At 37.2% G+C, this 11,765-nt stretch overlaps 1 protein-coding gene across 3 annotated transcripts; it reads left to right on the forward strand.

The window, feature by feature from the left end:
- The first annotated feature begins 1,396 nt into the window (after positions 1-1,396).
- Positions 1,397-11,076, forward strand: LOC111272618 (uncharacterized). Of its 3 annotated transcripts, XM_022854180.2 has the most exons (9): positions 1,397-1,614; positions 1,835-2,664; positions 3,473-3,587; positions 7,274-7,346; positions 7,510-7,679; positions 8,318-8,568; positions 8,810-8,939; positions 10,179-10,326; positions 10,506-11,076. In XM_022854180.2, the coding sequence occupies exons 1-9, from the start codon at positions 1,570-1,572 to the stop codon at positions 10,511-10,513; spliced, it is 1,770 nt and encodes a 589-aa protein (XP_022709915.1). In that variant the 5' UTR covers positions 1,397-1,569; the 3' UTR covers positions 10,514-11,076. The 3 variants fall into 3 exon arrangements, with proteins under 3 accessions (XP_022709915.1, XP_022709914.1, XP_022709916.1); XM_022854179.2 differs by having other exon boundaries at positions 10,179-11,076; XM_022854181.2 differs by lacking the exon at positions 10,179-10,326.
- Positions 11,077-11,765: the final 689 nt, after the last annotated feature.

Here is an 11,765-nt window from a genome sequence, read left to right on the forward strand (position 1 = left end):
ATATAATTCAGGCTTGCTAAATTTTACTTGCGAAATTCGCTCATTAGAAGTCAAAATTTTATCTCATGAGGCAGTTAAGATTAGCCAGTATGTATTAATGTATAATGTGTAATAAACAGAACAGAACGCGTTTATTTTTTGTTCATCGATCTTAAAAACAACATGAACTGTTTATCAGAAGAATAGCCTATTATAAACACATGACTCAGGTGTTCTGCGAATAGTTTATATTATATTTATTTTAATCCAAAAACAGCAGCACCATAGTAATAATACTCGAAAGCAGATTCGGTGAGTCGAACAAGTAAATCTAGAATTTTGTAATATGCGACGTTTTTGCTGAAAGCGTTCTAGTGTAGTGTATGATGGTAGAGTAAAAACCTAAACAACACTGCGGAAGACATCAAATAAAAAGGTAAAAGGTAATACACTTTTGACTTAGGCTTGGCAACATATTTACTGCGCTATTTTCATTTATGGACTACTCCCAAAATGTCATTTGGCTAATAAGATCCGTGAGCAATATTATCAACAGGTAGAACGGAGACTAAGGGCAAAGATCGAGACAACACAGACTTATAATTTTTCTCTTTTTTTGCTTAGAGTCATTGTAATCATTTTCGTCGGATATGAGTTTGAAAACATTAACTTCATGGTACTTCAAATTCTTACGTGTTTAAATTTGCGGTACTTTCAATGATAGCAATTCCTAATGCACCAACGAAAACAACATTTTTATTTAAAAAGGAGATAGAGACGTATTTTTCCTTTATTAGGTACCTTTTTCGTATATGTTCTTTGTTCTCTATTATGAAAAGCATTATTCTATAGAAATTCTCTAGCGGCCGATCTGCATTAATAAAACTGAATTATTATTTTTACGTTTTTATACCTCTTCTTGCAGGGAACTTTGAATTTGTTTAGTTTGATTAATAAACTAGACAAATTCAAAGCGCATACAAAGGTAATTAGGTTTAAAATCGGGCGTCGACACACTACGATTTATGCTAGAAAAAACCAGTCATCCAGAGCAATGCTTACTGGACGTGAAACGCAAAATATTTTTCCGTGGTTGTTGGTACACGGTATACGCGTACCGCATTGACTCTCCAAGGTCTTATTATGAAAATTACTGAATTAATTTTACTGTACTTGTTGTTTTTTTCAGAAGTGTTAATGTTTTTAATCTAGTGATATAATACTTCACTCTTCCATATATGATATTCTCTACTTCCCTGCCCTTAGCATTTGACCAATAAGCATTACTCAAATGGCTATATTCCTTTACAGTAGAAACATTGAATCTATTGCAAAATGTTTCCTGGATCATCACCAGGTGGCAGTGAAGTTCTATCCGAATCGTGTCGTCTGCTACTAGCATAACAAATTTACTGTCTGTGTATGTTGTTTTGTGGTCGTGTCGGGGCGCAATGGTTGACTCTTTGGTGCGTTGAGCATTGGATACATGTGCATCGTCAGCCCCCTGGCGGAACCGCTCCAGTCGACTTCGTACTGTGGGTAATGTTTATTAGCGATTGACATTGCCTTACCGTTGAGCAACAACTATTGATGGGATCAGTATTGCGGCTTGTTGTTCGATCGTGCATAAAGGTGGTAAGGGATGCTCATTGTATGCATATGTCTGTTGTTGATTGACCAGCTACTGTGTAGGGACAAGGGTAAGCCAGCCTTAACCCTTTAGGCTCATTGTGGTCCATTCATATAGGTAAAAATAGTTATAAAAAGCTTGCGTACCGTTACCGGATACGTTCAACAGTGCACAAAAAGAAAAAGGGACCCGTTATAGTTTTTTGTTTGTCTGTTTCTAAATCAGTCATTTGCAATGGATTCGTCGATGACGAGTAAAAAGTCCGCAAACTCAAAAGGTTCGTCACGTCGCCCGGTCGGCGTCACGCGTCAAGTGTCGAACGTTAGTGCCCGAAGCCGATCCACTCTAAGCTCAGGTGGAAGCCCCAAGGTGGCTCGTAAAGGTTCAACACCTGTTTCTCGCACGGAAACCACTTCAGGTCGTAGTCCCGTAGGCCCTAAAAAACTGGCATCAAGCGCAACTATCAAACAGACGCGAAAGACTACTGACCATACTGCTGCAGGTCAGGCGATACACGCGGAGAAAGAACGCTCTCAGGACCACTTAAAACCTTTGAGTGGTGTTGATAAGCAGACTTCATTAAATTTAGCTAAGGCCAAGGTCAACGTCGGCAATCGACAAACAGAAAAGCCGAAGACGAATGGCACTCCCAATACCAAAAGCGGCTTGTCGAGTAGGTTATCATCTGGTGCTGAGACCTCAGTCAACAAGACGAGTACCCCTAAAGAACGTAGCGAGGAAAAAGGTGAACAGCTGCCTCTGAAAAGGGTGACAGGGCGGGATATCAATCGAAGTTCAGCGCGGGGAAAGACCATTCGAAGTGATAGCTCAGACATGGACGCGGCGTCAAAGCTTGTTAGCGCAAAGATATATGAACTACGAACTGAATTGGTAAACAATAGTCTGATAACGGCTCCAATCAAGGATTTTATTGGACAGGGTAGCGTTGAAAGTTTTGTGGTGTTACCTCTTGGGAGGTTCTCTCAGAATTCTAAGTCGCTTTGGCAAGCGGCAATGATGGAGCTACTGCTAGAGATCGCAGTTCCCAAACGACGGTAAGCTGTGCTTTTCGATGTTTTTGATGTAGTAACCAATCACTTAGCACCTCGGCTTGCGCACTTAGATTCCAGTCATGATTCATACAGTTGGCTAGCTCTACAACAGTTTGGTAGTTCATAAAACGAATAATCTATAAAAAGACTGTAAGGCTTTTAAGAGACTTTATCTTTCTCAACCTGAAAAATTCTGTTATAAAAAAAGAACGATTTCAAATAAAACCGCTATTTTATTATGCCGCTAGTTCAAATTTCTGTAGTGTTATATTTTTTTGCTAGCAGTCGTTACATCTGCACACATCTTGAGGCAGTTATACATCTTAGAACTTTATTACTATTTTTTTTGCTGGGATCTAGCAAATAAAAGAACGACGAAATTAAACAAGCACATAGTTTACGTTTAGCAGGATATATTGTTTTCTACGTGTTAAACCTGTTGCATATGGTAAAATCGTTGATTTAATCGATCTTAGTGTGCTAATATGGAATCAGCAAAATCCGTTATTAAAAAATGAAAATCTGTATCAAAATTAATTGAATTCTTATTCTAATAATGTATATCAGATATAAAGCGAAATTTTATCGCATCGTCTGCTTGGCCGTAATCCTTTAATAAGTACAGTATCTCGTTTAGCGAATAAATCTCATAAGTAATTTATGTTTTCGTGCTAACACAAATTCAATAGATAGGCTATTCATTAAGTTCAAAAGCAAATTCGATCATCCTAACTGGACCCTTAGTTCATTCTGTCCTTTTATTCGTTGATAACGGAAGTTTGATATTATTGGAATGATCTACTGTTTTCAGAATTTTTCTGGACTCATCTTTAATCGACCTCGAGAAGGAGAGTCTTCGTAGCCATGCGTTCGTTCACCGTGGGGATGCAGGGGTACCTGAAGATATTGAGATGCTTGAAAATACGGTGCGGGCTCCGGGTCCAACCCTTGTCTTTGCTCCTTCTCCTGACGTTGCCGCTATTGAAGCAATCTTTAGCGCATACGAAGAACATAATCGCCTTTCGGAGCTACTTATTATCGGCTATAGCTTGCATAAGTTGGTTGCCGACCAAGCTAGCAGTTCCGGTGGTACCGCTTGCGAACCCGTGTTTTCCGCGTATTCAGCCCCCAATAATGAAACCTTTAAAGCCACTACATTAAAACGCTTACTCCGGAATATCAAGGAGGAAACTTTTCCTTTTGACCTATTCCCGCAGAGCGCTTTTTCGCCGTTCTTCGCTGAGCTTCGCGGCTATCGCGTACATAACTATTCGTCCAGCCTTGCTGAGAGCGGTTTGCGATGCAGCCAAGACATACGGGCAGCCAGCTGTGATATGCTCCTTACCGATCGCAATGGAAGCAATGAGGATGTCATGGCAACATCGGGACCTAGTGGCATGCTCAAGGCGGCATTATCCGCTCCCAACAGCGCACCACCTTTTGCTAGTAGGATGCCCACGGCTCTTCTCACCGTGGGAGCACTTTGCTGCGGTGCCGGGCTTGCTTGGATGTTTATAAACCAACGCTAGATATGGGATTACATAACAGCGACAGAAAATATCTTTGGTACATTTATATGATGACCATGATGTGTACACATTGGTGTACGGCCATCGTTATCATTAACTTTCGATAGACGCCTCTACTTCCATGGGGACAACTTTTCGGGTCTCTTCGAACTTAAGGTAAAACGGAAAACGCCAGATTTTTCCATGGAATCCTCTGTACCGCTGTAGGTCTACGATTAATGGTACTTTTTCACGTTAAATATTTGAAAAAATAATGATACACTGAGATGAACAAGCAGCTTTTGTTGATGGTCAATTTTTATTTTAAATATACATTCTGTTGTAGCTGCCTAAGTGACCATTATGGAACCTCCTTCATAGTATTTACAATTGTATATTTAACAATTATACTTCGCATTTGTATGCGAAGTATAATTGTTAAATTCGCTCGAAGTTCGAAATTCGCTAAGCGAACTTGTTTAAGTCCCCTGTTTGTCAAAACTTTTGCTCATTTAACGGTAATATTCAATATATTGATTAATATTGACTGGAGTTATGCTTTCGCTGTATTCAAAGACGTGTCTATAATTTGTTTATTTATTGTGTTCAAATTGCATTTGTACTCAAAGGGGAGTGCACACTACAGATGGCTTCGGCATTTACATTAAAATAAATCACTCATGTGGCAAGCGCTGATGGAAGCCAGATTAACGGCTAACATATTTAGTCTAATTGTTCGGGACATTACAGTATTAACTGTTTTAAGAGGTACTGAACGTCTCTTATAAGCGGTGTGAACTCCACCGAGTAGTATTAGAGACTGTTGGATGACTTTTTGCAACCGTTACCCCTAAAATATCGCTTTCTTGCTATATTACGATAATTAAAAATTAGGGAAATTATTGTCGCACTTACTAATGCATTTAATATAGATTATACCAATATATTGTTTGTTGATGTCTGGGATGTCACATTGTCGAGACTAAACTCGTCTTAATTCATTTTTGCTGTGTACGCATACCACTGACTTGTCAACTAAGAAAGTAGTATTCTTATAGAGACATTATTTACACTCTTGATATGTGATTAAAGTTATGGGTTAAGAGACTTTATTTCCGCTTGAAAGCTGGCGAAACATTAATGCTTAGGAATTGCAGTGTTGTATATCATTTTTGTCATATATTTTTATCTAAGTCGCTCGCTATATTTAATTGAACTAGGCCGTTTTAGGCCAAGCTTATGATTCTATTAAAATTAAAAGATTTGCTAGCCTTAATGGAATTTAAAAATAAATGTTAGTGCATCGACATACTGCATCCAGCGCTAATTACACGAAAATATATAATTAAACATTATTAATATATCCACGATATTGTATCTATTATATTTTATCATCTTTTTTTTTATTTTTGTTTGCTCGTTTAGGCTCTGTTTTGAAAAGATCTCCATGGAACTAGCAAAATTTTCAGTGACCTTTCGGGTAAACCTTTTTTTTTCGATGTTCAATGTTGCGTTCAACTGTTCGTTTCTGCGACTATTTTTGCTAGAGCAACAGTGACTAGTATGTATACTACTATTGAAATGTACTATTTAAAAATAGTTGTGATTGTTATCGCTATTATACTCGTTACTAGACTGGCGGTTATTATTCTTATTATTATATGATCAAAAAATAACGCGTGCAAAGTGAATTCTTGTAATGTACAACACCTATAAAAGAAGGCTCAGAGTACTATCATAATAAAATATATGCAACATGCAGCCAAGAATGTGTGTCAAACTCTGGGATACGACAACGATGACAAAACTGTGTATGACTCATTGTGCCTTTCCTTCGTTGCTTACTTTTGTCGACAAATCGCTGAATGAATGTTGGAAACGAGCCTTATCAACAACGTCATATCTTACACAATTGCTAAAGCTTATTAAGCAAAAAAATACGCAATCAAAGAAAGCGCTATGCTGAATTATTTGATCAGAGTAAGTTATAGACAATTTAGCCTTTAAAAAGGGTTACACCAAAGAACTATATGAGTTCATTACCGTCTCTAAGAAAGAAGGTAAATATCTTTTTTTTTAATCTTTTTTGCATAAGCAAATTAGAACGAAATGAAAAGAAAGAAAAACTAACTCAATGAACTCATGTAGACAAATTAATAACATATAGAATTCAGTAGGGTAGTGCAAGAGGCAGCGAGAGTTGGCTAGGATGATTCTAATCTTTAAACACTAAAATCAACACCCACAGAAGCAAAAAACATGTTTTAGATAATAAGCGAAAACGAAAAAGAAACTAATTAAAATAGTTATTAAATGTAAAGTAATAAAAATGGCGAAAAAATGTTCCAATATGGTGTGTTATTATGAAAAGGTCATAATCTATTAAACGGTCAGTGTCTTTTTGAGCCTATTCGCTTTCTACCTTTAGACGAAACGCTTCTTATATTAGAAATTAGCGTATTTTGATTTCAATAATAGATCATCGTATAAAGCCTGTCACATCTACAGATTACGTAATCCTCGCAGTAAAAGCACGCGATAAAAAGGAAAGTGGATGCAGAATCATTTACTCTGTGTTTGTTCATGCACTATGTTCTCAAATCGAAATACAAACGTATGTATAGACTTGCGCATCATAGAAATCGATACGTGTACAACATGCTATCCTAGACGCACGTACCCAGAATGATTTGGATTTGACCTGATTTCCTTTTGACGCTGTAGAGTAACGCTTTGTAATTTATACTTATATACCTTCGTTTAACGCCTGTATGCATTGTCACGTTCTATTGTTTTACAAAAAAAGGGAGAGGCAAGGCCTAACTATATGTCGTCACTGACGCTTTGGGAAATTCTTTAACGAGCAAATGTTGAATGCTTTCCTTGTTAGAGATCTGAGAGGGTTAGCCTGAAGTCAAAGTTCCATGCAATGAGATCTTGGCGCAGATGCATTAAGTGATTTTGACTTATCGCTTCACGATCAGCATCTAACAAATACAGAAAATTTATCACGACAGAACTTCAATTACAATTTAGGAGAATATCTAAAATCCAGCGAATTTGTACGCACTGCTAGCATTTTGATTTTTGGCCTGAATTTTCAGATGGGAGATTTTGTATTGGTAACAAAATCGCGGAAAAGTCGATCGAAGGTACTAACGACTGCTTCAGCGGCCGGTACGTTCACCCTAACTACGTGTATCCGAGGTCATTAACGTATCTGGTTTCATCTGCCAAACTGAAATTCTAAGCACCAGTTAATACATTTTTGCAGTATGAGTTTTTTTACTTTATTAAAATTAGTTATTAAATTTTTTAATTGAGTACCATTTGTCTCTAGTGAGCGGCAATCAGTGTCTACAAGAAACCGAGCCTGTAGATGACGCTGTCGTAAGATCTGACCTAGAACGGGCTAAACAGGAATTAGCTTCGTCGGAATACTGGAACCAAGTCAAAAACGTTCTCGGAACAGATTCTTTCGAAGTTCTCGTTTGCTTGGGGCTTGGTCAGGTACGTTTACAACGATTCTCTATCTGCTATCTAAATAGCTGCGCGATTAGGTTTAATTTTTTTTCAATTTCAGTTCTATTCACCTTTACTGAGTCAATGGTAGATATATATAATACACCTTAGAAAACGTATTTTCAGTGTTCAGTATCACGTCTAAAATATAATAATGCAACGTCTCCCTGACAGACAATTTATTCGATGAGTTCGTGGTACTGCCAGAACTCAACTGCTATACTTTGAAGCAATACGTAAACGTTGATTTTAAAGCTTCTCCTATGTACATACAAAATGCTAGCCTTTTTCATAATTTAGATTGGACTTACAAGATTGTATATTGATTAGCGGTAATCGATGTATGAGGTTAAATCTGCCGAAGCTCTAATCGCAGGTGTCAAAAAGTGGTACTAGCTATTGGTTTTGCACGTACCAAAATAAAAGTGGATACATTTGGATATGATATTCATTCATGATATTTTCACTAGCGGACATTTGGCGTCTTAAAATAAAATGCGATCAGTTCTGAAAAGTTCATATAAGTTCTATTGGAAATGCGGTTGTGCTTTTTGTTACAGTGCCGTTACCTGATTACAAATCTAACTAAATATATATATTTCTTTATCTCTGCCTATCCACTTCAGACATGCTACAGTATGACGTCACGATGGCAAACTGCAATGCTTTTTCTATTGAAGGAGCAGCTCGAACCTTTAAGTTGTGTCGCTTATGATCCCTTGTTTGCTAGCTCCGATAGACGCGTATTAGAAGACGTCGGAATTGAAACCCTTTACGAAAACAACGAGGGCCGTCTCGCCTTTGCTGGCAGGAAGACGCTGTTCTTTATGCCGCACTGTGGTAGACCTCTTTTTAATAGTGTTCTTTATGCCAACAGGTATTGTGTCTGTTTGTTTGTTTACCTTTTTAAACGTATTACATTGTATGGATAAATACCAATTTCAAATCAAAATAGACCCTTTTAAAGCAAGATCGGTACTGTTAAATCTTTTCTGAATGTAAAAGGATCTGATTTGGTATGAAAAGTGGTCGATGTAAATTGAATAAAAAAAGTCATGAAAAATCCATCCGTTTCTAATTCTATATTCATCGTACTGCTCTTTGTGTTTATCAATTAGACATCAGCTAAGTCATATGACAATTTACGGCAATTCATTTCGAACTATATTTGGCAGCGTAGAGTTTGAAAACAGGATGCGGCGAGGAAAATATCCTGCACTAAAAGGATGTCAGGATATATTTGAAGAGGCAAGTAGCTGTGCGAAAACATCGCATTCAAAATAAATTTGGTTAAGCAAACTAATCTTTTGAGAGGCCACAATTAGGTCCGTTTATGCTGTTATTTGTCATTTTGAAGACGACTATTCAAGATTGCTAGCGACTTGAGTAATCAAATGTTATTAGGCTGTTACAAATGAATCCGGTAAATTTTGAGACTGAATAGCTTTTCAACTATGCGCCGCTACCAGATGAAATAACTGGTAAATACTATAGAAAATTGTGCGTGAAAACCGGTTAAGCTTGCTTCAGGAAAATCAACGTTCAAGTGGTGAAAGTGGTCAAATCTTTGTTCTTCGAAATCCACAACGTTGCGAAAAGTTCGTTAAATAAAGGTCTCAGCGCAGTATATGAGGGGTGTACACATTTCAAGAACGGAGATGTGTGTTGAACGAAGAAGAACGCAGCATTGAAGAAGGGTCATGGTTCAGTCTCTACGGCTAGCCGGAGAGGGACCAAGCGGGAAAATGGCTTGGACGTAATGCGATGGTAGAACTTGCAAGGGATATCAAAGCTCGCTATGAAACATTTTCCAGAAATAAAACAATGAATGCAGACCGTTATTTCGAGTCTTTTATACTACTTGTAGATCGTTGGCAGGGCAATCGAAAGCACGATGTCTAGCTACTTGTTACCAAATATCAACGTCAGACCTTATAATGATGTCTCAATTACTTCTTATGTTAAGCAAAGGAATATTTGGTGTTGGCTTTAACCCGCTTATCTTTCGATTTAATCCTACGTCATTACGAGGCTTTCTATAGCCCAAAAAGGGCAACTGCTGAGCAAGCATATTCCACTGTCAATTTACACTTAGAAGCCACAAATAGAGAAACTACGTATGGAATCGTTAATGTTTGATATATGGCTGTTCAGAAGCTGCCAGAACACTGGGACAAATGCGTAAAAAATGAACAAGAGTAATTTTATTAGATTAGAAATCATAATTTTAACCCAACTAGTTCAAAAGTTATTCGCTCCAAAGTCTGCTGGATTCGCTTCTAACAGCCTAATGAACGAATGAATGTTTTCGTCATAAAATTAGACACTCAGGTTGTTTTATTAATATTCTTAATTTGCGATATAATAATAAGTTGATTGCTGCATTTTGGTGCTTGCAGCATCAGCGTTGAAGTTAGCGAAAACGATTGCATTTGTGGCACCGTTTTTTAACCGTTATATATAGCACACAAACTTTGCATATTTCAGGTGTCTCTGAAGAATGTGTTCCATTACCAAGACGTGTTTAACGACCTTAGTATAATTCGCTTCAATGCTGATTTAGTGTCAGATATTCCTGATCCTGTCTATGGCGATGAGGATGAAATTATACTAAAACGACAAATGGAAAATCTAGGTCTGCAGTGATTAACGCGTTTTGGTTAATATAAATATATTCCGCTTGCACTAGCGTTTGTATTCTTTAGTTTATTAACAGAGAGGTGGAAAAGAAATCGGACTCCGGAGTTTTTCCAATATAAAACAAAATGCGGATTGTATTCGAAAACTAATGGCAATGTTTCATCATATTTTCAGGAGCCTGAACAATTTTCGAATACCGTTTTAACGTAACTTTCATGGAAATTGATTTATTTATATACTATCTAGTTCAAGATTGCAGGTTATTTAGTTTGAAAGAATCCATAAACGACTATATTATCTAAACATGTATATGTCTACAAAAAGAAACTCGGAACTTGGGTACTGTTTGAATGTACGACGTTGCGAGCAGTTCCAATGTCACAAATTTTTCGCACTAGAGTTTCAATGTTCTTATAGTAGGTCACGAAATTTTGCACCGTTATAATATAGCATCACCGTGAGATATGGAATTAATATTCATCATGCACCATACTGAGCGGTTTAGTAGTAGTCATACATTAAGGACAACTGGCTTCAGTCAAAAAAACAAGAGTACTGTTGTAAATTTGCGTGAGGTCCGTGACCTATATTACCGGTCTTTACGTCGGTGACAAGAACAAAATAAAAATGACTAGACAGTGCTGTCTATTTAGAAACTAGGCTGTAGAGTTGAAGATATTTTTTAATACTGAAAGAATGTGCTTCTTCCATAATAAAGTTCACATTGTTTAATTTAAGTATTCAACCCGATCAAGTATCTGTAAGGTTCGTAGGTCTTTTAATATGTTCATAAATCACATATGTATAAATCTGTAAAAATTTTTTCCTGAAGAGTGGTCTCCATATAGTGTTATATTCGCCCAGAATACGATAGACATAACGTTTCGCGGATTGAAAAATACAAGAAAACGTTTCATTGGAAAACTACGTTCGAAAATAGCAACACGAAATAGTATGCAAAATATTTAGAGTGGTTATTCCTTCGAGTAACTGATAGTTTAATGAGCAATTGTGTACTATATTTCGCTATATATTTAAAGACATATAGCTAAACAGAAACTTCGTGTTCAAATGATTAACGTTTATGGCTAATTTAATAAAGCTTAATAAAGTTTTCCTCTAGGTGGCGGTTTCAGAGAGAACAAAGATTATAGCCTATATAATTTTAATAACAATCATTAAAGGATCACAATGTCAACTGGAGTTTGCTTCCAATGAAACTAGTCGTACGCCTTCCACATTTCTACCGCGCCCCGCGCTGTCGTTGGTTTTTCTTCTTTTATTATAATACATAGTGAAAGTAATCCCAGACTCCGTAAAGCGTGTGCTGGAAGTCCGGTTTAGAAAAGGGGGGAGGGGTAATGTCAGAGTTTATTAGGCGTCAATCAGGTCTGTTGTAAAGTATCTCTGTCCGCTTGGAGATCGCTGAGAAGA

Source organism: Varroa jacobsoni, unplaced genomic scaffold (assembly GCF_002532875.2).
Source record: "Varroa jacobsoni isolate VJ856 unplaced genomic scaffold, vjacob_1.0 contig02743, whole genome shotgun sequence".
NCBI lineage: Eukaryota > Metazoa > Arthropoda > Arachnida > Mesostigmata > Varroidae > Varroa > Varroa jacobsoni.

Coding starts and splice junctions, on each gene's coding strand:
- LOC111272618 (XM_022854179.2), top strand. CDS start 1,570: ATGGGATCAGTATTGCGGCTTGTTGTTCGATCGTGCATAAAGGTG. Junction 3,588..7,273: donor TTGAGATGCTTGAAAATACG/GTGCGGGCTCCG, acceptor CTGAATTTTCAG/ATGGGAGATTTTGTATTGGT. Junction 8,569..8,809: donor AGTGTTCTTTATGCCAACAG/GTATTGTGTCTG, acceptor TTTATCAATTAG/ACATCAGCTAAGTCATATGA.